This window comes from Portunus trituberculatus, chromosome 36, assembly GCF_017591435.1.
Source record: "Portunus trituberculatus isolate SZX2019 chromosome 36, ASM1759143v1, whole genome shotgun sequence".
Classification (NCBI taxonomy): Eukaryota; Metazoa; Arthropoda; class Malacostraca; order Decapoda; family Portunidae; genus Portunus; species Portunus trituberculatus.
In genome coordinates this window covers 5,753,509-5,779,093 of record NC_059290.1, presented here as the reverse complement: position 1 = coordinate 5,779,093, position 25,585 = coordinate 5,753,509, and the positions used below count along the sequence as shown (strand labels likewise).

The window sequence follows — 25,585 nt, the reverse complement described above, 5'->3', positions numbered from 1 at the left end:
TGGTGAGTACCCTGGTGACTTACTCCAGAGCCCGCTGTTTTGAAATGGTTTGCTCTCGGTGTGACTGTTTTCAAGGGCCACAGAGGTGATGAGCTGGGTTCTCAATTTGGTTTTTCTCGCTGATAATGTATAAGTTTTGTTAATCTGTCACTAAAACCATAAAAATCACAAAAATAAGTACGAGTCTTCTGAAATGGTTTTCCCGCTCAGTATGACTGTTTTCTAGGGCCACAGATGATTAGCCGGGATCTCAATGGGATTTATCTGACTAATAACTTAGAAATATCGTTAATCTGTCACTAAAACAATAAAAGTAATAACTGAGTGACTTCCCATGACTGTTTTCAAGGGCCAAAGAGGTAATTAGTCCGGTTTTTCATAGTTTCTCTTGGTAGTAATGTAAAAGTCTGTTTATCTGTCACCAGAACCTCAAAAAAAAGTGTCACTTCAGCCAAGCTCTTTTGAAATAATGATGGTTATGAGAGACCTTCTGAAACGTTTCCGTCTCGCCGTGACTGTTTTCAAGGCCACAAAGATGATTAGACGGGTTGGGTTTTCAAGTGTTTTTTCTTTGTAGTAATGTAGAAATCTTGTTAATCTCTCACTTCAACCATAAAAACACTAAAAACCGTGTGAGTATTCTGTTCTGAAATGCTTTGCTCTACCACCGTGAGTGTTTTCAAGGGCCGCAGAGATGATAGCCGGGTTGTCAGTAGCGTTTTCTTGACAGTAACGTAGAAATCTTGTTAATCTGTCACTACAACCATAAAGTTGCTTAAAAATTGGTCTCACTTCAACTAAAGCCTTTGAAAGTACTGGAAGTGAGTCGTTGAAGTGTTTTACGATAAGGTCCAGTGTTCAGTTACTGTAGAGGTCTCTCTCTCTCTCTCTCTCTCTCTCTCTCTCTCTCTCTCTCTCTCTCTCTCTCTCTCTCTCTCTCTCTCTCTCTCTCTCTCTCTCTCTCTCTCTCCTGCGTATCTGTTGTTTTTGTACCTGGTTGGTCTTCCTCCTCTTGTCCCTCCTCTTGTTTTCTTGTCACTCAGCTTGTTCACTAGTTCCTCCTCCTCCTCCTCCTCCTCCTCCTCCTCCTCCTCCTCCTCCTCCTCCTCCTCCTCCTCCTCCTCCTCCTCCTCCTCCTCCTCCTCCTCCTCCTCCTCCTCCTCCTAATACTTTCGCTTATTCATCTTTCTCATGTCTGTCCCTAATTTTTTTCTCTATTTATCCTCTTCGTCTTCTGTTTCCTCTCCCCATTCCATTCCATTCCATTCCTTTTCATTTCATTTCATTTCATCTTACCTCGCTTATTCTCCTTTTCTCCTCCTCCTTTTTGCTCTCATCTGTTTTCCTCTTCTTATCTTCTCTCTCCTCTCCTCTCCTCTCTTCTCATCCTCATCCTCCTCATCGTCATCTATCAATCTCCTAACTCTTCTGTGCGTAATCAATCAACAATCCTCTTCTCTCCTCTCCTCGTCTCTTATCCTCCTTTCGTCCTATAAAAAAAAACCACACATCAAATCACACATAATCATTTGAATTCGCCAGGAGCAGATGAATGAATGCTTTCCGTTGGCATCTTAGCAACAACCACCACCACCACCACCACCACCACCACCACCACAGTTAGGCTTACTGCTACTACAGGAGAGAGGAATTACACACGTTAACTATTCTTGTATGATCTAATATACGTGTAGATTAAATTATGTCAGCCCCCTCCCCACCCCGTTTCCCACTGCGTCACCCGTCCTGTCACCCCTTTTTGCGTCCCCGGTGACCCAGTCGGCGGCGAGCGGCGTGGTGTGGCGGGAGAGGAGAGGAGAGGAGAGGAGATGAGAGGCGGGGCGGGGATGGGGATGGGGTGTCCTGGTTGAAGTCCTCGGGTTGGTGGGTGCGCGTCGCTGGTTGGGAAAAGGAAAAATAGTAGCGATTTCATTTTTTCCCCCGTTTTCGCTTTTTTTTTTCCAGTTTCATGGGTGTTTAGTTTGGTTCGAGTGGGCGTGGGTGTGGGGGTGTTATTGTTTTTGTGTTTTGTTCAGGTTTTTCGTGGTTATTTTGTTTATTTGGGTTTTGATAAGGTCTTACTTGCTTTTGTTTTTGGTTTGGTAAGGTTAATTATGAAAAAAAATAGTGTGGGTGTCATTTTTTTTCATTTATTTAGGTTTTACGTGGTCCTTTTTGGTTAATTTTGGTTTTGATAAGGTATGATTTGCTTTTGTTTTTGGTGTGGTATGACTACGTATGGAAACAAAATAAAACGCGCAATACTAGGAAAAGATGATGAAAACAAAGCAAGAAAGTACCATGGTTAGTTTGTCGGGAAGGTACGTACAGGTTGTAGGGTAGTGTATGTTAATTTTCGTAAGGTAAGGTAAGATAGGTTAGGTAAGGTAAGCCAATGTAGGTCAAGTGAAGTGGAGTGAAGTAAGGAAAGATAAAGTGCGGTAAAGTAGATTACACGATTAGGTTAGATAAAAGTAAAGGTAGAAATGTTGCTGGTCGTCGATTGTAGTGAGATTAAATTAGATTAGATTAGGATTGGTTAGCTTGCGGGGATAAGATTTAGGTTTAAGAGGTGACAGGTAGCGAGTTCGGCCAGGTTAGTTACAATAGTTAGGCAAGCTTAGGTTAGTTGGGCAAGGTTAAGTTAGGTTAGAGTTGACTAAGGTTAGATGGGAGGGGTTAGATTAAATTATGTGTTAGGTGAGATGAGATTGGAGGAAGGGGTTAGTTAGGTTAGATTAGAGAGAGTTAGGCGAGTTGAGCTCTGAGGAACTGAGTAAGATTTGGTTAGGTTAGAATAAGTGGTTTGGTTCGGTTAGGTTAAATTGGGTAAGGTTAGGTTAGGTCAGTGTTTCCCAACCTTTTCGCAGCGATTACCCAAAAATACAATTTCACAATTATCCATTACCCCAATGAACAAATACTCGTAATATAGGAAAAAAAGTAACTGTATTTCATACTTCAAAAACAGACAAAATAGAAACTATGCAACACAATAATGCAAATCTATAATACGAAAAGAAGTAATTTTAGTTCATACATAAAAAGCAGAAAAAATTAATAGAAATCTTCATTGAAATTATATGAAAATGTAAACTGATTGCCTCATCCCATGCCAAACATCCATTACCCCAAAAATATGGGGTCATTACCCCACTGGGGTAATTTACCCCTAGGTTGGGAACCACTGGGTTAGGTAGATTTGTTACGTTAAGTGAGGTTAGGTAAGGTTAGGTTGGGTTGAGATGAGTAAGGTAAGGTTAGGTTAAATTTGAGCAACTTATATTAGATAAGGTTGTTGAGGTGAGGTGAGGCTAAGTTAGGTTGAGTTTAGGTTAGGTTAGATAGAGGGAGTGACAGGTAGCGCGGGGCAGTGAGCAGCACTGGGCTGGCGGTGCGTTTGGGTCCCTCCCCGGCCTGGCAAAGTGTTTAAGCAGCCACCTTGTTGTACCAGATTGATTTTGAAACGAAACCTTCACGAGATGAACGTCTCTCTCTCTCTCTCTCTCTCTCTCTCTCTCTCTCTCTCTCTCTCTCTCTCTCTCTCTCTCTCTCTCTCTCTCTGCAATAACATCTATTATGTTTTTGTATGTAGTGATTGGTAACAAAAACAGTTACGTTTATTTACACACACACACACACACACACACACACACACACACACACACACACACACACACACACACACACACACACACACACAGCATCGAACGTCCCATCTCTCTCTCTCTCTCTCTCTCTCTCTCTCTCTCTCTCTCTCTCTCTCTCTCTCTCTCTCTCTCTCTCTCTCTCTCTCTCAAACTAGGGAAAGTGAAAAGTATTTAACCTAACCAATTGAAATAACAGTAGCGTATCAGAGAGAGAGAGAGAGAGAGAGAGAGAGAGAGCGTGATAATCTAGATAATACAGCAATAATTGTCCCACGGCGCGCTTTCCTCCTCCTGACAATTAAATAGTTGAGCTGAGGTGATGTTAGGTTAAGTGGTTCCCTCCTTCAGCCCCTTCTGCTGCGCCTAGTTTGGGAAATGAAAGTAAAATTTGAGGCATTTATATCAGAGTCAGGCGGGCACGAGAGAGAGAGAGAGAGAGAGAGAGAGAGAGAGAGAGAGAGAGAGAGTATTGGGGCAGGGGAGGGGGGAAGAGCCGTGGTGGTGTGGTTCCAAGGATCAATACGGTGAGGACCAGGGCAGGAAGGCTTCACACACACACACACACACACACACACACACACACACACACACACACACACACACACACACACACACACACACACACACCAGTTTCTATCTCATTTATAGCTTGCGGTCTCATTGTTGGCTTAAGGAGCGAAGCAGTGTGTGTGTGTGTGTGTGTGTATGCTGCATAAGATCCCTTGGACTGGATAATGCACGATCTGGCAAGTGACACACACACACACACACACACACACACACACACACACACACACAGGTGAGAGGCCCCGCAGGTTCCTAACGAGCTAAAGCAACAGGTAGAGAGAGAGAGAGAGAGAGAGAGAGAGAGAGAGAGAGAGAGAGAGAGAGAGAGTAATACACACAAATAGACAAAGGAAAACCACCACCACCGTCACTTCATTCCTTCAGAGCAACAGAACTCCATCCTTCCTTTCATTAATATTCAATCTAGCGGCGGCAGTTCAGTTGTTAACCGCTGTGAAAGGCTTATGAGCTTGTCCCGCGAAGCTCTTTAACCTTTCAACTTGCCCCCGCCCCGCCACTGAAAGGCGTCATTGAGTTTGGTTAGGTTAGGCTACATTACGCTAGCTGAAGTAGTTGTTAGTAACGTTTGGATATTTTAGCTGGCGTCACCTAACTTAGCATTACCATACCTGTTATTTTATTTCTTTAATTTATTGTAGCAAACCTATTCCTACTTTTTTTCTAACTTAACCTTATCTTAACTTTTCTTTACCTTACCGTATGTAATCTAACCTAACCTAAACTTTACGTTACCTTATCTAACTTGACAATCATGCGCATATTGAGAGAGAGAGAGAGAGAGAGAGAGAGAGAGAGAGAGTCAACCAAGTGAAGCCAGTCCAGTTTGTTCCGGCACACTGTATCTTTCTCTCTCTCTCTCTCTCTCTCTCTCTCTCTCTCTCTCTCTCCGCCACCGCTGTGATAAAATGAAGGTCATGCCAGGTCGTATACGCCTCCCGCCCCTCCTGCAGGTCGTCACCGCCGTGCACAGCGCCGCTAAAGTCACCAGCTGCTTGGTATTGCGCGGAGGCTTGGGGTGGCTGACGGAGTAGGGAGTAAGGGGGTAGTGGCATGGTCGTACGGCCGGCAGCGAGGTGGTGGTGACGACACACGACCGCCGCTCACACTCACTGTAAACAGGGCTCTCTCTCTCTCTCTCTCTCTCTCTCTCTCTCTCTCAGGGCCTCTTTATTTACCGCTGCTTAAATACGCTTGAGGAATCACTTGCGCGTTTTGCTTCCTGATTTGTACGTAGTTGTAGTAGTAGTAGTGAAAGGAATTCCGTAAGGTGTGTGTGTGTGTGTGTGTGTGTGTGTGTGTGTGTGTGTGTGTGTGTGTGTGTTTCGTCAATAATATGCTCTTGACAAAAGCAAAGCGAATCGTTTAATCAGTGGTGCATCTTTCATTTCATTGTATCACACACACACACACACACACACACACGGATAACGAGGTGGCAGAGGCAGGCAGGCAAGTCCGTTCCACGCAGTCTTTCAGATCGACGAGCAGAGAGAGAGAGAGAGAGAGAGAGCGTCAAAAGCAACAACAATAATGCCCTTGTCACGTTCCTTTCTCAGTGCACGGAAGGTTTCGAGTCTGATACAGGATGTTTGCCTAGCCTCCCTCCCCCCTCCGCCCTCTCAGCTCACGACAGGTGGCTCACACGCCTCTTCTCACCTCTCACCGCCCGCTGCACTGCCACAATCGCCCGCTGACTGCTCAGATTAATACAACTTAAGGGGAAGCCCGAGGAAGGGAGGCGTGGGGGAAGAGGCGGGAGGAAGGAGAGGAACACTGTGTTAACAGGGTTGTGGCGGTGAGGTGACTTAACTCTACGTCGTTGTGGTGGTGGTGTAGAGTTGGTGCCGGAGAGAGAGAGAGAGAGAGAGAGAGAGAGAGGCGCAGGGCGGTACGTTAGTGGTAGTGGAGGGAGGAAGGGAGGGAGGGAGTGAGCGGTGGCGGGAGTCTGCACCCAGAAACTCAAGATCAATAGACAATCGCCCCTCGTGTACCTTGGTGGATGACCCACGCGGTGCCTCGTCCTTCTCACCCATTGTGCGCCCCGCCTCCCTCACCCAACATGGACTTAGTGTCGCCCCTTACACCCGATGAGGCCTATTACCGCGGCTGTTCGCGGGCAAGATCGGCCTAGCGGGGTCGAGAGAAGCCTGCCGCCACGCCAGAGCCCCGTTAGAGTGTCGGTGTGGCGGCCACGGCAGCATGTGTCGGTGTGGGAAGGAAGGCCGAGTGGAGTGTGTGAGCGGTGGTGGTATGTGGAGCAGGCGCCGCGCCACCCTGCAGGGGGCGGCGCTCCCCGGCTCCTCTTTGTTTGGACACGGGCGACACGGTAAAAATGACAAACGTCTTGCCTTGTTGAGGGGGAAATTATCCATGATATCCCTGGAAGCTGCGTGGCTTAGGGAGGCCGCGCCGGGTGAAACATGCCGAGGAAAAACGTCCGGCCTTGGAAACCCACCCCGCTCATTATGCTTACTTATCTTATTGGCTTCTTGCTCATTTACGTATTTCTTTGTTAATTTTCCCGGTGTAATGAATCAGTCTAGCACGTGTGGGGCGAGATGAGGGCACTCCTGTCAGCTCCTCACCCAGTTATCACCGCCACTACCACCCCCCTCTCCCCCTCCTGCCCCTAGTCCCCGTCCGGCGTGCTGAAGGAGATAATCAGTTTGTTGCAGTTCCTGTGGGAAGCAAGTGATACACTCTTAACCCGTGAGTGTTAACTTAGAGTAGCGCCCTCCCTAGCCATGGCGCTAGGCTGGCGGGCTGTGCGGGCTTGGAGTGGGCGGGTGGGCAGCAGGTGGTGCAGGGGCGGCGGCGTGGGCAGCAGGTGAGGTGAGGCCTGTTGGTCAGGACAGGGAGATAAAAAGCTGTGGTGTTGGTACATTGATCGCAGGCGTGTGCTTCCCCGGCCCTCCCCGTCCCCCATCACCCCTCCATCCACTGCCCATCGAGCGGTGTTGACATGGTGGTGCTGCTGCTCCCTACCACCTCTGCCCCCCCACCCCATCCAATGCTGCCCTCTTTATCTGTTTATCTGCCCAACCATCCTGTGGAGGGCCCGCCTCACGCCCTGCCCTGGCTGCTGCTGCTTCTTTTGTTTGCAAGACGCTCCCAGTAACCCCATAGGAAACTGTTGCTTGGATGTTACCTCTCTCTCTCTCTCTCTCTCTCTCTCTCTCTCTCTCTCTCTCTCTCTCTCTCTCTCTCTCTCTCTTCACACCTGACAGAAAAATGTGTGTGTAGGCAAATCAACAGACATTCCGTGTTTGCCTTCACGTCGGTGTCTACGCTGGCTACCCGGACACCAGAACAAAAGAAAGTAAACGAGAGAGAGAGAGAGAGAGAGAGAGAGAGAGAGCAGGGGCAGGGGGAGAGGCTTAGAGCTATCATGTTACCGCATAAAAAAAGAGTATGTAAAATGGGCGAAAATTTGGACTTCCCAGTAACTTTATGGAGCGTGACAAAAGTTTTTCCTTCCTGTTTTTGGCCAATACGTTTAGGTGTGTTGCCATTCCTGTGTAAACAAACAAATATTGGGGTTAGTGTTTGTCTCGTCCGCCTCGAACTACGGTATAATAGCACACGGCAGTAAATCTTGGCGGGAAGTGTTATTGATGGAGATATGAGTGAGGCTTGAGGTGAAAAGTGAGAGCGTGTGTGCTTCACTTGGGAAAACAAATACATGAAGGGATGATTTAATTGAATTGATACGAGTGAGCCTATCTTTGCTTTTTATTTCAATGTAGAACGCAGTTGGTATTCGTTTTTTGTGTTTAATTTTAATAGAACTAGTTTTGGGGTGATCTCTAGCTCTTACACACACACACACACACACACACACACACACACACACACACACACACACACACACACACACACACACACACACACACACGAAAAAAAGATTAATAGACATCATATGTACATTTATAAAACATTATTAACCTGCCATGGACACGTATGGCTTTTAAAGGGTAACGAAGATAAAGATAGGCACTCAATTAAGCCTGACCTAATTATACAGACATCACTGCGGCACAAATCACATTACCCGGACTACAAATGATTAAAGCCTTGAGAACCTATCAATATCAGCCTAGGTAAGCCTAGGAAGCCCTTCTACCACCCATCCCCACCCTTCTCTAATCCATACAAGGAAAGGAACAACCAGCCCAAGCCTCTGCATTACATCTGGTACTGTACCAGGGGCCTGTGGTGACTCATCAGTGGTCCAGGTTCTTAGCCCCGCTCCACCACCCCATGCCTAGAACTTGTAGGCGGGGAAGTCCGGGCAAGCTGTGTTGTGCCAGCCGTGGTCTCATGTACAAGGATGTGAGATTAGACCGTGCGATGGAAGCTTGTGGGAATAGTTTATGAGGCTTTGGTGTGTGTGTGTGTGTGTGTGTGTGTGTGTGTGTGTGTGTGTGTGTGTGTTTCACTGTTTGATCTGCTGCAGTCTCTGACGAAACAGCCAGACGTTACCCTACGGAACGAGCTCAGAGCTCATTATTTCCGATCTTCGGATAGGCCTGAGACCAGGCACACACCAGTGTGTGTGTGTGTGTGTGTGTGTGGTATGAAGTCAAGTTGTCTGCGTCACTTGTTTGCATGTTTTATGTTCTCATATTCTCTGATGAGCATCAATTGATATATTTAGTTATATTTCGAAACACTGAAAAGTAAACACTGAAACACTGAGTAGGTGAATGCAGTGTGTTATGTGACGTCTGACACTACGTGTACCTCCATTCAGGGCCTTAGCTTTAGGGCATAGGTGGGTGAGTACACTGCTACTCTGTGGATTGATCTGCAAAACGGTGGAGAGGTGAGGAAAGGAGAGGGAGGCTTGGGAGGGAGCACAGCAGTGTAATGACAAGGGGCAGCAGATTATATGTTTTATCTTGAGAGGGAGAATGGAAGTGACTTGTTTGATCATGTGGGGAAAGACAGGAGTGACTGGTGTAGTGTGACATGCAGTGGACCAAGCAAGATATGGAGTAAGGTCCAGAACACCAACTAAGGGACTTGACAAACAAGTTGCACATAACCGTGTGGCTTGGCAAGCTTGGCAGGCTGCCATGTGGTGACTGAGGGTGACCCATGCATCCTGGAACTTGCCTGTCTCAATGATGATGATGATGATGACAAGTGAAAACATTAGGCTACAAGGTATAACCTTTAAAACATTCAGCTGACCCATGAGTCTTAAAATAAAACAAGTTCAATAAATGCTATTGCTCTCTATTTTGAAGAAAAATATTAAACCTACCTATATATATATATATATATATATATATATATATATATATATATATATATATATATATATATATATATATATATATATATATATATATATATATATATATATATATATATATATATATATATATATATATATATATATATATATATATATATATATATATATATATATATATATATATATATATATATATATATATATATATATATATATATATATATATATATATATATATATATATATATATATATATATATATATATATATATATATATATATATATATATATATATATATATATATATATATATATATACACACACACACACACACACACACACACACACACACACACACACACATAGTACCTGTACATTGATGTAACTCAAGGCTAACAGGATTGAAGAATTTAGGTAGATTGATTCATGATAATATGCAGGTTTTCAGCATTAGAAGGCATGGGGTAAGTGTGTGTGTGTGTGTGTGTGTGTGTGTGTGTGTGTGTGTGTGTGTGTGTGTGTGTGTGTGTGTGTGTAACATGCCCACCAACCATAACTTCATAAAAACTCTTGCAATGACATCCACTTCCTGACACTTAACCATTTTTATGAGCACAAGCTGTCCCTGTATCTTGCTGAGTGCTATTGTTTGGAGAGCCAACACAAACCTACTGCTACTCAAGATAAAAATTATGAATAGTTATGTTAAAAACTGAGATCATGTGCATTGAATGTGATTGGAATCTCTTTTAAATACTAGTCTGACAGTATCCAAACAGTATTACCATTAAAGACATTTATTGTTATTACCATTATTATTATTATGTGTTCCAGGAATCTTTATCAACTCAGTGTCCTACTTATATAAATAACACTTAATGTCTATCACAGCTGTGCTAAGCTTGGTATCTTGTGTTACAGAGGAGGACCGTGGTGTGTGGGACTGGGAGAGTGGCCTGTCCTATGAATGCAGGACGTTACTCTTCAAGGCGCTCCACAACCTTATAGAGAGGTGAGTTATTGTGTCCCTCATGTTTCTGTTCCTGGGCAATGGTAATCCTGCTCCGTGTTGTGTAGAAAATTGTGGTTCTTATGTAGTTTGATTATTTGTTACAGATTGAGTGTGAGCATAAGGGATATGTTTACTTGAGTGTTTGAAGGTTGTAGTGTGTAATTCACCTCGGTCGCCTGCTGGTCACCCAGCCAGTCTTCCCCATTACGGAGCGAGCTCAGAGCTCATAGACCAATCTTCGGGTAGGACTGAGACCACAACACACTCCACACACCGGGAAAGCGAAAGCGAGGCCACAACCCCTCGAGTTACATCCCGTACCTATTTACTGCTAGGTTAACAGGGGCTACACATTAAGAGGCTTGCCCATTTGCCTCGCTGCCCCGGGACTCGAACCCGGCCCTCTCGATTGTGAGTCGAGAGTGCTAACCACTACACTACGCGGTGTGTGTGTGTGTGTGTGTGTGTGTGTGTGTGTGTGTGTGTGTGTGTGTGTGTGTGTGTGTGTGTGTTGGTCAATGCTGGGTGTCAATGGAAGGTAACAGAACTGAAAAATCTAAGTGATATAGTGAGTAAACAGTTTGTTATTAATACAGGAAGCCAGCTTTAACTTTTGTGATGTTTTCTCATGATTTTGTAGTGAGAAAGGAAGTGATGCCAACATCCTGTCTGAATGTACATTCCCAGGCACTCCCTTTGCTACCACCACTACTTCTGGCTAACTAACTCACCATTGCACTGGCTTATCTTGTGTTACTTATATTTAGTCTTTCCATGTTAGTAATGGGTGTTCATGAAGGAATTGTGATTGTAATGTGTAGTTGATTTGTTCATTAGCTTGGTGTGTCAGTAGTGTGGTGGGGCAGCAGGAGCAGCAGGCAGCAGTAAAGAGCATTCTTGTCCCTGCATTGTTACTTGTGAGAATTGATGCTGTACCTCTTGGAAGTAATGTATTGTGCTGTTATTATTTATCTCTGGTAATTGGTAATTGAACACCAGAAACTGTTACTGTTAGCTGAGCCTTATCATCTAGACTTGCTGTCTATACACCCATTTTCTTGTGGCATCCTATCATGGCCACCTTTTTTGTAGTGAATGATGTATGATTTATTATTCACTGATTGATATTTATGTATAAAGAATGACTGTGTTTTATTCATAAAAGGTGATGCAAAGTTAGAGTGAAATCTCTCTATGTCTAAAAGGGAAAGATTGTGAGGTGTTTTGCATTAGGGATTGAGTGATTGGCAAACACAATCTGGGGATTGGAGTCAGTGTCTCCCTAGCCAGTACAGCCATAAAGGGGAGTGGAGTGTAGCTGTAGTGGTGACACAGAGCAATTGGTGTTATGTAGGGCCATGTGTTTCAGATGCCTCCTGACACGGGACTTTGTGCGTCTTGGACGATGGTTTGTGCAGCCGTATGAGGGGCCAGAGGGCGTTCCTGGCAGCAGCAGGTGAGTGTGATAGTCTAAATGGGTAAGAACACTTGTGTCATCAATCATATGTTAGACAAAACTGCAGCTTATTTAACATTGGTGAGCTGGTCATTGATAAACAAACTCCATAACACTCATTACTTTGAAATGAGTTGCCTTTTCATTCCTGTAGTAGTTTACCTCACTGATTCCCTCTCCCAACAGCACACACCTGTCGTTCAGTCTCTCGTTCTTTGTCCACGGCGAGAGCATTGTGTGTGCCAGTGTGGATGTCCGCCAGCACCCTCCAGTCAGACAGCTTACCCGGAAGCACCTCCTTCTTGCACAGCAGTCCAACCATGGTGTCCCAGGTACTGTGGAGATCTGAGTTGTATCTCCATTCTGTACATTCCTTTGCTCTAATTTTATCATCAGTATTATTGCTACTATCAGTAGTATCGATAGTCTTCTCATTAGACTGCATCCTTCTTGTCTGTCACACCCATGATGTGCCTCATGCTGAGTGTTCGTTTGCTCCACAGTGATATTGGCTCCATACGGGCTGAGTGGCACCCTGACTGGAGTGAGCTACCGCCACTCTGACCCCTCCGTACAAAAGCTGCTGGATGAGTGGAGGCAGTTCTTCCCTGTTGAGACCAAAGCTCCGCCCAATGAATCCCTGGAGCCCCCACTCCCAGCAGCTGTGGAAGTTATTGTTGGTGAGTTGTGTGTGTCATCGTGTGTATATGTGTATGTTTGAGTAATTGTAATTTATGAAAAGTCATGAGGCTTTCTTTTGTGTCTCATATAGTTGATTGTTACTTTATAAACTTTTAATACTCTATCATGTAGTCATGGAGGTCATCCTGTAGTCTCTTAAATACTGCACTGCCTGAGGATGAGAGCCTGTTAGTACTCCTAAATGTATAAATGGTGCACATAACCAATAATGACACCAATGATCATTGCAGGTGGCCACAAGATGCGTTACCCAACCTGCTATGTTTTGGTCACTGACTTGGATGACTACTTAATGGCCGGTCGGGGGAACACCAATGTGGTGAATGTGGGTCAGGCTGCAGCGCAAGGTGGCCTCAAGGGCGGCCTGACCACTGAGGCGTCCTCTGAGGCCAGCGACACCACCAACCTGCCGATTCACAACTCCCCTTTCATGGCCTCCACCCACACCCTCCTTGCCTCAGAGTACATTGGTTGTGGCGGCCGGGGGCTGGGTTGGTCGAGAGGGATGTGTGAGCGGGTGTGGCAGGATGTAGTGCACAGCCCTGGCCAACAGCCCCCTCCCCAGCAAGATGGCCTCACCCCGGAAGCCATCCCTGCCGAAATAGCTGGCCACTGGGAGTTTTCAGACCCTGCCACCAAGATCAGCTGTTCCTGTGCCAAGTATGATCATTTCTAGTTCAGTGTCAGCACCTCCAGGCACTCTCTGGCCTTAGAAGTAATTGTTGCTGCTCATAGATTCATTATTTTGTATTATCTGTCGTAAAAATACCTTTACTTTGTTTTGGAAGATCTATTTAACTTTCTTATGATTTAGTTAAGTTGCATGATATAGATGGATACATGTTTATTGTTTTCAGATTATGATATATTTGTCTTAGTTTTGATGTTTCTTTTTCTCTATAGTGCATGAAGCATGACCTTAAAACTGTACATTTTGTTGCCAGCCAATCTATGAGTTTCACTTGATTTCTTTGATAGGTTTATTCCCTCCCTCCAAATTATGAAAATTGCTGTGGGCTGGATTCAGAGTGGCAAAGGTCTTTCACATTGTCAAAATCCTCCTGGTTCCTGCATCCTTTAATACAGCACACACAAGTCGCATCACTTGGGTCTTGTGTGTGGTGCACTATTGTTTCTACTCTGTGCATTAAAGGACATGTGGAATTTTCCTTTGATTCTATATCTTTAGAGCTTTGAAATGCACTTGTAAACCTTCCTTTTGGCTTACATGTTGTGAGCTGAGCAGTATGTGATGTTGAAGAATTTCACCAAAAATCTATGTTTTATACCTTCCTTTTTTTTCATGTGACCTAAATGTTTCCTTATGTGAATCACTGCCCCATTGTTTAGAACTACAGGCCTTTGCCATATCCATCATTAACCTCCCTAATGAGTCCCATATCATGAACCAAGTCCCCACAGTATGAATCCCACAGTAAGAAGGTGCTATCACAATGCTGTGGCTCTAGGTGACACAACCCACTCAGCCTGTCATGGGAGTGCTGCTCTATAAAACTGTCTTGGATCATGGTCAAAAGTTTTTTTATTGACAGTGGTAACACAACTCATTTTGTATAACAGTGAGGTGTGTAGTGTCATCTGCCTAAAGTGCACTAGTTATAGCACCTCTTTGTCACCTCCCCCTAGGTTAGCACAAGCACAACAGTTTGTAGAATGTTGTGGCCTGGCTGTTACAGATGCAGGAGGGGTCGGGTCAGTAATAAAGGGTGTAGCAGCAGTAAGGGCCGGGGAGGAAAACTTGGTGGAGGGGGAGGCAGTGGGCGTCTCCGGGGGGGCGGCTGCTCCTTGGCCGGCTGCATCCCCTTCCACAAGAGGCCTCCTGCAACCCCCTTGGCTGAGGCCGACCAGTGTGGCATGCCAGCCATCGAAGATTCAGAACTTTTGCAGGCCACTGCCAGGTACTGCCAACACTGTTGTGCCAAACTCTAACACTGCAGTAACCTTGATTTTGACCACAGGCAGATTGTTTGTAAACTGTGACCTCTTGGCTTGACTGTAATAAGAGCGTGCCATTTCTTGCCCCAAAAACACACCTAATGAACCAGTCACCAGTGCTCCTAAACCCTTGCTGTAGAAGGCCTTCTGTGCCCTGCAGCCTTGCACCATCACCTCCACCACCTCCACCTCCCATTCCTCTTGCCTCCACCACCACCACCATCACCTCCTATCACATGGAAGAAATCCCTAACGTGGGAGGGATTCAGAGGACCTCTCCCTCACTTGTCCACATCCTCACTAATCTTTCCCTTTACTTGTGCATTCTGTGCTTTAGATAACTTTGTTCTGCCTTATGTCTAGAATCACAGCATAAAGTTATAGCTTCACAAAGTAGCTATGTTTTGTTCATGCAGTTAATGAGGTAAGCATTCTTTCTCAGATTATAAATGCACCAGAAATGATGTGTGAATGCAGTGTAAGCTAGTAGCTAGTGCTCTATTGTGTGTTCATATACACACACCGATGAGTATACTAGTGTGCATGTTTGTGTATGTAGTCTGCTGGAGGATGAGTCATTATATCCTTGTAGCTTTGTAGTATTTTATCATAAATAGTTTTTCCCTTCCTAGTTTGAAGTAACATAGAACTGCAAGGTTTGCATATAATTGCTGAATCAAATTATGGTTTATCTACACTTACGTCAATACTGGCAGCAATGATAGGCATACACCCAGTACATATGAGGACACATCATGTAGGCTCCTAAGCATCACATTCAGTACTCACGTCCCATTCTGGAAACTCATCATTGAACACAACATTAAACCAACCACCAGTGACAAGACAGACTCTGAACACTCTGCTTGGCACCTCGTCCTTGAAACCTCTGTTAATGATCTTATATTTGACATAGCCAGTTATGAACAACATGTGCGGGTTGAGGACACACTTCTTTTACCCCTGAGCAGATTGAGTGGAGCTGGGACACCGAGTGGAGGGAGTGGGGGCGGAGGATTCGGAGGTTACAAAAGTGGAGGGGTGACCACGCCAGGTAGTGTTCCCTCCCTCAGGCTGACCGGGGTGAGCGATGGCCCTCCCCCCTCCGTGGACTCCCCAGCCTCCATCACACCCTCACCCCTGCCCACGCCACACTCCCAGCCCTCTGTGCCTCATCATGGTAAGGAAATACACACACACACACACACACACACACACACACACACACACACACACACACACACACACACACACACACACACACACACACACTAAACAATTTGAATGGGTTGTCATCTTTTGTAATAATTTTGTAAATATGTACTCCCAAAAGTGACTAATGCCACAAGGGAATGAGGTCTTCAGGATTCATGATGAAAGTGTTTCATGTGTTGCTTTATCTCTGCTTCAGATCCCACCATGCCAACCCTCAGCCCACACCCTCCTCCCTCCAACACGTCAGTGGGAGATCCTCCCACTCCTGCACCCCCTGACTCAGTGGACGTCAAGCCCACCGTGTCTGACCTCATTGGGCCAAAGTCTGTGTCATCTCCCAACACCCAGGTGAGTGAAGGAACTGGGCAGGACAGATGGCTCCCTCAGGTGTGTTTGTGTGTGTGCTTAGAGGATGTGTAAAGGAATGTTTTGTCAACTCTAGTGATTTTTTTGTAAAAGTAAGTTTGTTGATAAAATTGATTATATTGAAAGAGGGTTGCAGACTGAAGCTACAATATAATAGAAACATATTAAAGAGATACAACTGGAAAATATAAATATTTACCGTATTTGATGGCTTATTGGACGCACGTTTTCTCTAAAAAAAAGTCTCAGGAAATGACCTTGTGTCCTATGATGTCAAGGTTCATTATTGAGACTGTAGTTGGTGGCAACAGAGGCTCAAAAATCAAACCCTAGACATCTTCACAGATGTAAACAAAGTGATGATAGGTACTACACCACAAAACAACTCTTTCTTTCAAGTTACCAATATATGATAGATCATACTTACTGGTAATTCACATAGAATGACACCAGTCAGGAAGAATTTGCCATTTGCATTGTAGGAACCAAAACAAATGTGGTCAGTGTCAGTGATCTTCATCTTGACACAGGCAAGCTTCACTGTTCTTTAGTGTGATAACATTACTCTGAGATAAGACACACTTTCATACAATTGAAATTGCATCATCTTTTAACATTCTTACTTTGCATACATGTAAAAAGATGATGAAAAAAAATATATGATTATTGGCCCTGTAGTCTCTTACCCTCACAATCTTTGCCAGTGCCATATGCCAGGTATATGTTTACATCTCACAAGTCACAGTAGGATTGGTGTGTAGCCTTCTAGTAAAAATCAAAGTTTTGTTTTTAAATGCAAAATATTGGGATCTAATAATGATCTAAATGCATGTGAGTCTTCAAATATGAGATGAAATCCTTCACTTCATATTCAGAGCTTGAATCTGCTCTATTTTTTTTTTTTTTTTTTTTTTTTTCCAATGTCTGCCAAAAGTGGGTGCATCTTATGAGTCCATGTGTCTTATTTGCCATCAAATGTAGTATGTTTAAAGGCAACAACATGAAGACCTGCATGAAGAATGTTCTGTTCTTGATACCTTGAAAAACTATTTTGTACATGACTGCCGTGTTACTAATGTGTGTATGTGTGTGTCCTGTGCAGGGCCTGTCTCCCCTGGTGGGCGGGGACAGGAGTAATGGTGTGGAGTCCAACGAGACTCCCAGCAGTATAGGTGGGAGTGGCAGCAGCAATAGCAGTGGTGGTGGTGGCAGCAACAGCAGTGGCGGTGGCAGTGGCTGTGGCGGCAACAGTGGTGGTGGTGGTGGTGGTGGTGGTGGTGGTGGTAGTGGTAGTAGTGGTGGTGGTGGTGGTGGTAGTGGTGGCAGCAGTAGCAGCGGTGGCAGCGGCAGTAATAGCACCACCAGCAGTAACAGCACAGGCAGTGGGGGTCCTCCGAGAGGGCTGAAAAGACCCTCATTGCCCGGCACAGACTACCACTCACTTCTGGAGCAAGAGAAGCCAAGCACCGTCCTCTATGATTACACCAAGCTTAATGCATGGTAAGCCACCCCCCCCCCCATCTCTCTCTCTCTCTCTCTCTCTCTCTCTCTCTCTCTCTCTCTCTCTCTCTCTCTCTCTCTCTCTCTCTCTCTCTCTCTCTCTCTCTCTCTCTCTCTCTCTCTCTCTCTCTCTGAGGAGATATGAAGTATTTAAGCTTAAGTTTTCACAGTATTTTCAGCTGACAGTTGTAATGCTGATGTGTTGCAGGCTCCACCATCCTGTCAAGAGGTTCAAGCCAGCAGAACCTAAGGTGGAGGAACCTCTGTGGCCACCCTACAGACCTGCCCACATCCAGGAGAAGATGGAACCTTACAGGCAGGAGGTTGGCCAGGAGGTAAGGGACTTTGTAGGTGGCAAACAAACAGTAGTTTTACCTGATTGTCCTCACTTGCTGGTATGTGATAATTTCCTCCTCGCTGGTCAGTGTCAAACTTTTCTTATCTTGTGGCTGAGCCTTTTTTCACACTAATATAATTGTCCAGATCCCTGAGATGAACGGACTGCCTTTGAAGCACCCCTGCAGCATCAAGAGGCCAGATGACCCGTATGACTTTGAGGATGACCTGGGTTCAGGGGCCACCTTGGAGACCTACAAGAGGAAGGATGGTCTGGATAAGGAAGAGGCCAAGACCCCGAGTAGTGAACAGTCCACTCAAGATCCTCACTCTCCTTGTCAGCCAAAGAAAACCAGTGGAAACCTCTACACTACAGCTGGCCTCCAGCCATCCTTTGCCGACCTAGAGGAAATGTTTGACTCAGACTCCCCAGTGGATGATGTAAGGCTTCACAGTCTGTTGAGTATTTGTTGTCATGGCTGCTTCATGAGGTGTGACTGGTTGAAAGGTGGTGGCTATACTTGCATGTGGTCTTTGAACTAGCAGAATCTTTTAATTAATCCATTGATTGTGAAGGTATCTGGTTTTATTTTTGTGGATTATCAGCATGCTTTAGTATGTCATGTTGCAGGGATGAGTTATGAGTGGTAATGTGGTGTGTCTGTTGCAGGGCACCTTTCCAGACCACACTCCGCCAGGATCCAATAAGCCTTCTGGAGGTCCTGAAGACACTGCTGCAGTGCTCAGCAACAAGAGTGGTGGTGCTGGGAGCAATAAATCAAGTGTCAATGCCAGTCTGGTGGAGCTGACCAAAATGTTCCCCACTCCACCTTCCCATGAGCACAACCCTGACCATGACCCGGTGCTGGAGGATGCCATCAGTATTAAGACAGAACGGGTGGAGGAGCCCCGCCTGTCCCAGGTGCAGGAGCCCTTGGGACACCCATCCAGGGAAGAGCAGCCCCTTGTGCCGGCCGTGTACCAGCCTCCCACAGTGTCCATGTTTGTAGGCTCCACCAAGTATGCCCCACTGACCAACCTACCCAGCCAGGAACATAAAATGCCAGTTTCCATCCCTGAAGACTGGGTCTACAAACCTTCCTGGCAGTTTCCAGTCTCTGAGAAGCCCCACAGCACGGCCCCGCCCATTGTCCACATGGGGCCTCACTCTGGGGCTCCTTCTTCTTCTACGCCTACCAGCCATAGCCAGAAGGCTGGGGTGTCTCCAATCTCCCCCATGCCCCCGAGCCTTGGTGGATCCACTTCTGATGGAGGTCCAGGCTCCCAGCGTGGGCCTGGCAGTGTAGGACCTGCCTCTGCTGGGCCGCCTATCAACTATGAGTTGACTTCACCAGCCTCCAACCAGTCGTCCTACCTGAGCAAGGCACTGCCCTCAGTGGAGGCGCCAGGCCCCACGCTGGGCATGAGCCAAGTACCTGAAGCCACCTCCCTCATTGTGAACATCGCCCTCCAGGACTCCAGCATCAATCTGTTCCGGGACCACAACTTTGACTCCTGCACTATGTGTGTCTGCAACAACAACCAGCGCATCGTTGGCAACATCCGGGGCAATGACGGTGCGCTGTACCTTCCTCCAACACAACTCAGCATGGAAGAGGAGAGCATCTCCTGCAACTGTGGTTTCTCGGCTGTGGTGAACCGCCGCCTGGCCTTCCAGGCTGGCCTCTTCTATGAGGACGAGGTGGACCTGACAGGCTTGCATGACGCCCTGGCCAATGAGTGCAAGAAGCAGTCGCTGCACCTTCTCACCGACAACAACAACAAGGGAACGGAGAACTCTGACAGGGAGGGTGGGGCAACGGGAGGGACAGGGACAGGTGGAACAGGGACAGGTGCTACAGCAAGTGCAGCGGCAGTGAGTGGTGCTGGTACTGGGCCGGGTAGTGGTGGTGGTAGTGGCGGTGGTGGTGGTGGTAGTGGCAGTGGTGGTGGTGGTAGTGGTGGGACAGGCACACTGGATCAGCTGCCTCAGTCCCTGTTTCGGCTGCTTCAGAGCCAGTGTTTAGTGACCCTAAGTACCCCCTCCAGTGTGTTGTATCGTTCTACAACCGTCTACCAGAACACTCGCCGGGACATCCTCCTCAATATTGTAGATTACAAGGACGGTAATGAAATAGCCTACCTGGCCGTGGAACAGTCTAGGGGTGGTGGCCTTAGTGGCATAACTGAGGGAGAGACTGGACCTGCTGGCCTCAGGTTACAGTGCATGCACAAGTGGTGCTACTACCAGTTCAATGGACCTCGTTGCTCTAGAGACATTGTGCGTTGCATGAAGGCGCTGCAGCCACACCTTCAGGAGGCTATACAGAAGAAGGGGCGCAGACTTAACTGGGAACCGGTGTTCAGTGTGGACGGGCCGCTCACGTGGCGTCAGTTCCACCGCATGGCTGTGCGTGGCACGGAGGACATGGCCGAGCCTCTGCCCATTCCCATGCTGCTGGCTGGCCATGACAGGGATTGGCTCTCCGTGGCTCCCCAGTCCCTGCGTCACTGGGAGAAACTGTTGTTGGAGCCCTACTCACAACAGCGCAATGTTGCCTACGTGGTGGTGGCCCCAGACAACGAGTTCATCCTCAGCCACGTACGCACCTTCTTCAAGGAGCTCTCCTCCATCTATGAAGTGAGTACTGTGTGGAGTGGCAGAGGCAGACACATTGGCCACCAGTGTGCCTCTGTTGCATGGGAAAAAATTAGATCAAAGCATTTCATGATGAGATACATGTTATTTGGTGTGAGAGGAAGAACAAGAGGATCAGGATTTGCAAAGGTAAAGTGTATTCAATACAAGAACTTTTGAATAATTCTTTTTGTGAAAATTCTGCAGGACAGGCACCAGAAGGTTTGTATGAGGGACAGGTACACATATGAATCAAACATTGATGATTGAAAACTGGAAATGTAATATCAGTGTTTATGCTTTTAATTACTTGATGCCATTTCAGATGTGCATAACTTAATTTCACTTCTTATCCTCATCAGGTGTGCAGAAAATAATGATAAATGACGTGTTCACATGCATGAAGTATTTACCTACTAACTACTTTTCTATTCCTTACATACACTTCTTTTTAGTTTGAAACTTTTAATGTGTGTGTTACCTTGTTCCTCAGCTGTGTCGGCTAGGAAGGCACTCCCCCATCCAGAGGGTTTTGAGGAATGGCATCATGAGGATAAGCAAGACAGCTGCCTCCAAGGTTGCCAATGAGCCTCTGGAGGAATGGTTCTCCCTTCTGGGTGATTCTCACATGTCCACCAAGCTCAAGGTGTACGCTCAGGTAAGATAAGCACTCTCTTACTACTATTTTTCCTCATATTGTTGCTACTGCTACTACAACTACTGCAATACTGTCTTCCCTCTCCTGCCCCCCTTCTACTACTACTACTACTGCTACTACTACTACTACTACTACTACTACTACTACTACTACTACTACTACTACTACTACTACTACTACTACTACTACTACTACTACTTCACCATAATTGCCAAGTTCCAGCATTATATTGGAAAGTGTATGTAATTAACAAGCTGTCTTTACCTATCTGCAGGTGTGTCGACACTGGCTAGCGCCCCATCTGGCTACCCTCAACATGGACAAGAGCCTGTTTGAGACACACGGGTCCAGTAAGGCCACTGAGAGGCAGGCACCCTCTCCCATGCCTCCACCCTCATCAGAAAATGCAGCCACACCCAACCCCTCCACCACCCCCACACAGACTCAGGAGCCAGACACCACTACTTACTCCTCCTCCAATACCACCTCCTCTAGTGCAACTCCCAGCTCTGTAAGTCCTTTTGTTATACTTCTGTGTATGAGAAACCTTGGTACTGGTCTATATGTTAATTGTGAGATGAATGGTAGGGTTGTTGTTTAGTAAATGCATGTGGAAGCTTAATAAAGGTACAGCTGTAGAATAAAAAAAATCAATACAAATGGAGAGTTGTATGGGAATTTGATGGTGTATGGAAAAGCAGAATTACTTGGGTTATTTTATTCCTTACATTGACTAAAGGTTTTGAAGGGATGGTTGATGTTACACATCATAGTATGGCTTGAAAAATTAGAAGAGTTAAAGTTTATGAGATCACTGGTGTTTTAAAGTTGGGTAAAGGGGATAAGGGAGACAGAAATAGGCAGAATATAATGACAAAATAGATCATATAGGTTGCTGAAGAAAGTGTTCATGTGTGCTGTTAATGATGTAAATGAAAGAGGGCTTGTTCTTTGTTGTGTGGAAAACAGTTGTTGCATTTGTACTGTGTGAGGGACAGCTAAGTGTAGTACAACATGAGACAATAGATTTTCCTCCCACAGCAGAGTAGTAGCACAGTGCTGGGATCCGGCGCGAGCCTAAACGAGCCGGACGATGATGACTCTCCCACGCCTGCCATTCTGGTGTACCTGGTGGACCCCTTCAATGTCGGGGAGGACCATCCTGACATGCATCGCCTGGTGACCCTGGGACTTCTGCGCTGCTACGAACACATGCTGGAGGGTCTCCCGGAGAGCATGCAAAACAATGTGTACCTCCAGGTATGTGGCTGGCCTGTGCTTGTCCTGTGACTCATGGTGAAGGGTAGTTACAAGAAGGGGTGGGGTGTAAGGTATTTGTTTTGGTGTGTGAATAATGAGAGCCAACATCTCTCTCTCTCTCTCTCTCTCTCTCTCTCTCTCTCTCTCTCTCTCTCTCTCTCTCTCTCTCTCTCTCTCTCTCTCTCTCTCTCTCTCTCTCTCTCTCTCTCTCTCTCTCTCTCTCTCTCTCTCTCTCTCTCTCTCTCTCTCTCTCTCTCTCTCTCTCTCTCTCTCATGCGTGTGTGCGTGCGTGCGCTCATACACTTGCTCTGCTCTACAGATAATCTCCCTGGAGAGCATCCTGGAGCTAGCGAGCGATTCCCATGACCGTTCCCGTCACATCGACCAACTAAAATCTCTGGCGTTCTCAGTGTTCATGCAGTGCCGCAGGACACTAACCCATAATGCCTCGGTGAAGTCTCTCACTGGGTTTGGTCCTGCTGCTGTGTATGATGCCTTCCTCAAGCCAAAGGAAGCTAGTGTGAGTGTTTGTAGCCAGGTTCTTTATCTACCTTCTCTTACATCTTTACCTACAATTTGTATTGTATGTTGTCTTGAATATTGATTTCCATATCCTTTAATTCCTACTCCCTACCTCACCCCTGTGGTACAAACAGCTTGCTGCTGAAGAGAAGCGCCTCGCTCCGTACCACATCTTCTCTCCAGCCTATATCTTGGCTCCCATCAAGGAGAGCCGCGGCACCTACAGGGAAGCACAGGAGGCCTTGGGGGTGCCAAGAGAGAAATCCACCATACTCAACTGTACCTACTGTCTCTCTGAGGACCAACGGTGGTTGTTAGCTACTGCTACAGATGACCTTGGGGAAATCCTTGAAACTGTCACCATTAGCATAGAGATTCCCAACAGGTAAGCTGTCTGTCATAGCCTCATCATGCATACACATAATTGTACTAGCACTATAACTCTCTAAAATACTATAAACTTGAGACAACTACAGTTGACAGATACTAAAATCATTTAGAATCCCAAACTTCACTTACACACACACACACACACACACACACACACACACACACACACACACACACACACACACACACACACACACACACACACACACACACACACACATGCCAGTGGAGTGGAAAAGAGCTGAGGTGGTTCCCATATATAAGAGCGGAAGGAAGGAAGAACCTTTAAATTACAGACCGGTATCACTAACTAGTGTAATATGCAAGATGTGTGAAAGAGTAATAAAGAAGCAATGGATTGAGTTTCTTGAAGACAACAAAATATTATCAAATAGCCAATTTGGTTTTAGAAAAGGTCGGTCATGTGTAACAAATTTATTGAGTTTCTACTCTAGAATAGTTGATAAAGTACAAGAGAGAGAGGATGGGTTGACTGTATTTATTTAGATCTAAAAAAGGCTTTTGATAAAGTGCCACATGAAAGATTACTATGGAAGTTAGAGGAGAAGGGTGGCTTAAAAGGAAGCACATTGAGATGAGATGAAGAATTACTTAGAGGGATAAGAATTAGAGAAATAAGAATTACTTAAGGGGAGAGACGATAGTTAAAGATATGAAGTCCAAGTGGAGAACAGTAGACAGCGGAGTGCCACAGGGGTCAGTATTGGCACCAATACTTTTTCTCGTATATATAAATGACATGCCAGAGGGAGTGAACAGCTACATAAATCTGTTTATGGACGATGCGAAACTGTGCAGAGTCATTAAACAAAAGAGGATTGTGAAATACTACAGGAAGACTTAAACAAGATCTGGAAATGGAGCAAAAATGGGAGATGGAATTCAATGTGGACAAAAGCCATGTCATGGAAATGGGAAAAGTGAAAGACGACCAGTGGGAATCTATAAGATGGGAGATGGAGTAGAACTAGAAAAAGTAAAAAGGAAAAGGACTTGGGAGTGACAATGGAAGAAAATAATCAACCGGTTAGCCATATTGATAGAATTTTCAGAGAGACGATAATTTGCTAAGGAATATTGGAGTAGCATTTCACTATATGGACAAGGAAATGATGAAGAAATTGATAAGTACTAAAATAAGACCTAGATTGGAATATGCAGGAGTTGTGTGGACTCCCCATAAAAGAAACACATAAGAAAATTAGAGAGACTACAAAAATGGCTACAAGAATGGTTCCAGAATTTAAAGGGATGGCATATGAGGAGAGACTAAAGGCAATGGATCTACCAACCTTGGAGCAGAGAAGAGAGAGAGGGGATCTGATACAAGTTTATAAATTGATTAACGGAATGGATGAAGTGGATAATGAGAAACTGATCCTGAGAGAAGAATATGACTTTAGAAGCACAAGATCGCATAGTAAGAAACTAAGGAAGGGACGATGTCTGAGAGATGTTAAAAATTTAGTTTCCGCAAAGATGTGTTGAGACTTGGAACAGTTTGAGTGAGGAAGTGGTGTCAGCAAAGAGTGTACATAGTTTTAAAGAAAAATTGGATAAGTGTAGATATGGAGACGGGACCACACGAGCATAAAGCCCAGGCCCTGTAAAACTACAACTAGGTACAACTAGGTAAATACACACACACACACACACACACACACACACACACACACACACACACACACACACACACACACACACACACACACACACAGTGGTAGCTCAGTGGTTAGAGCGCTGGACAAGCCAGAGGACCGGGGTTCGATTGGCCGGGTGGAGATATTTGAGTGTGTCTCCTTTCACATGTAGTGTTCACCTAGCAGTGAGTAGGAGTGGAATGTAAATTGAGGAGTTGTGACCTTGTTGTGTGTGTGGTGTGTGTCTCAGACCTATCCCAAGATCGGAAATAATGAGCTCTGAGCTCGTTCCTAGGGTAACGACTGGCTGTCAAACAGATAGACTGCAGCAGATCAAACAGTGAATTACACACACACACACACACACACACACACACATAGATAATAGGTATAATATATGGAGGAAAGAC

The 25,585-nt window shown here is 45.6% G+C and overlaps 1 protein-coding gene across 5 annotated transcripts in view; it reads left to right on the top strand.

Annotated features, from left to right (window-relative positions):
• LOC123513392 (mediator of RNA polymerase II transcription subunit 13-like) overlaps positions 1–25,585 on the top strand; it is a 64,194-nt gene that overhangs the window by 27,327 nt on the left and 11,282 nt on the right. The window contains exons 2-19 of one of the 5 annotated variants that reach the window (XM_045270528.1): positions 1–2; positions 10,425–10,515; positions 11,885–11,971; positions 12,158–12,303; positions 12,475–12,651; positions 12,904–13,333; positions 14,371–14,592; positions 15,601–15,809; positions 16,041–16,192; positions 17,313–17,710; positions 17,919–18,045; positions 18,194–18,487; positions 18,717–20,687; positions 21,178–21,342; positions 21,617–21,853; positions 22,387–22,602; positions 22,922–23,122; positions 23,259–23,509. The exon at positions 1–2 is cut by the window's left edge and continues 359 nt beyond it. In XM_045270528.1, coding sequence (XP_045126463.1) covers positions 1–2; positions 10,425–10,515; positions 11,885–11,971; positions 12,158–12,303; positions 12,475–12,651; positions 12,904–13,333; positions 14,371–14,592; positions 15,601–15,809; positions 16,041–16,192; positions 17,313–17,710; positions 17,919–18,045; positions 18,194–18,487; positions 18,717–20,687; positions 21,178–21,342; positions 21,617–21,853; positions 22,387–22,602; positions 22,922–23,122; positions 23,259–23,509 — 5,376 coding nt within the window. Of the gene's footprint in view, positions 3–6,179; positions 6,565–9,117; positions 9,408–10,424; positions 10,516–11,884; positions 11,972–12,157; positions 12,304–12,474; positions 12,652–12,903; positions 13,334–14,370; positions 14,593–15,600; positions 15,810–16,040; positions 16,193–17,312; positions 17,711–17,918; positions 18,046–18,193; positions 18,488–18,716; positions 20,688–21,177; positions 21,343–21,616; positions 21,854–22,383; positions 22,603–22,921; positions 23,123–23,258; positions 23,510–25,585 lie in introns of those variants that run through there. The other 4 variants (XM_045270527.1, XM_045270530.1, XM_045270531.1 and 1 more) reach the window with 4 other exon arrangements.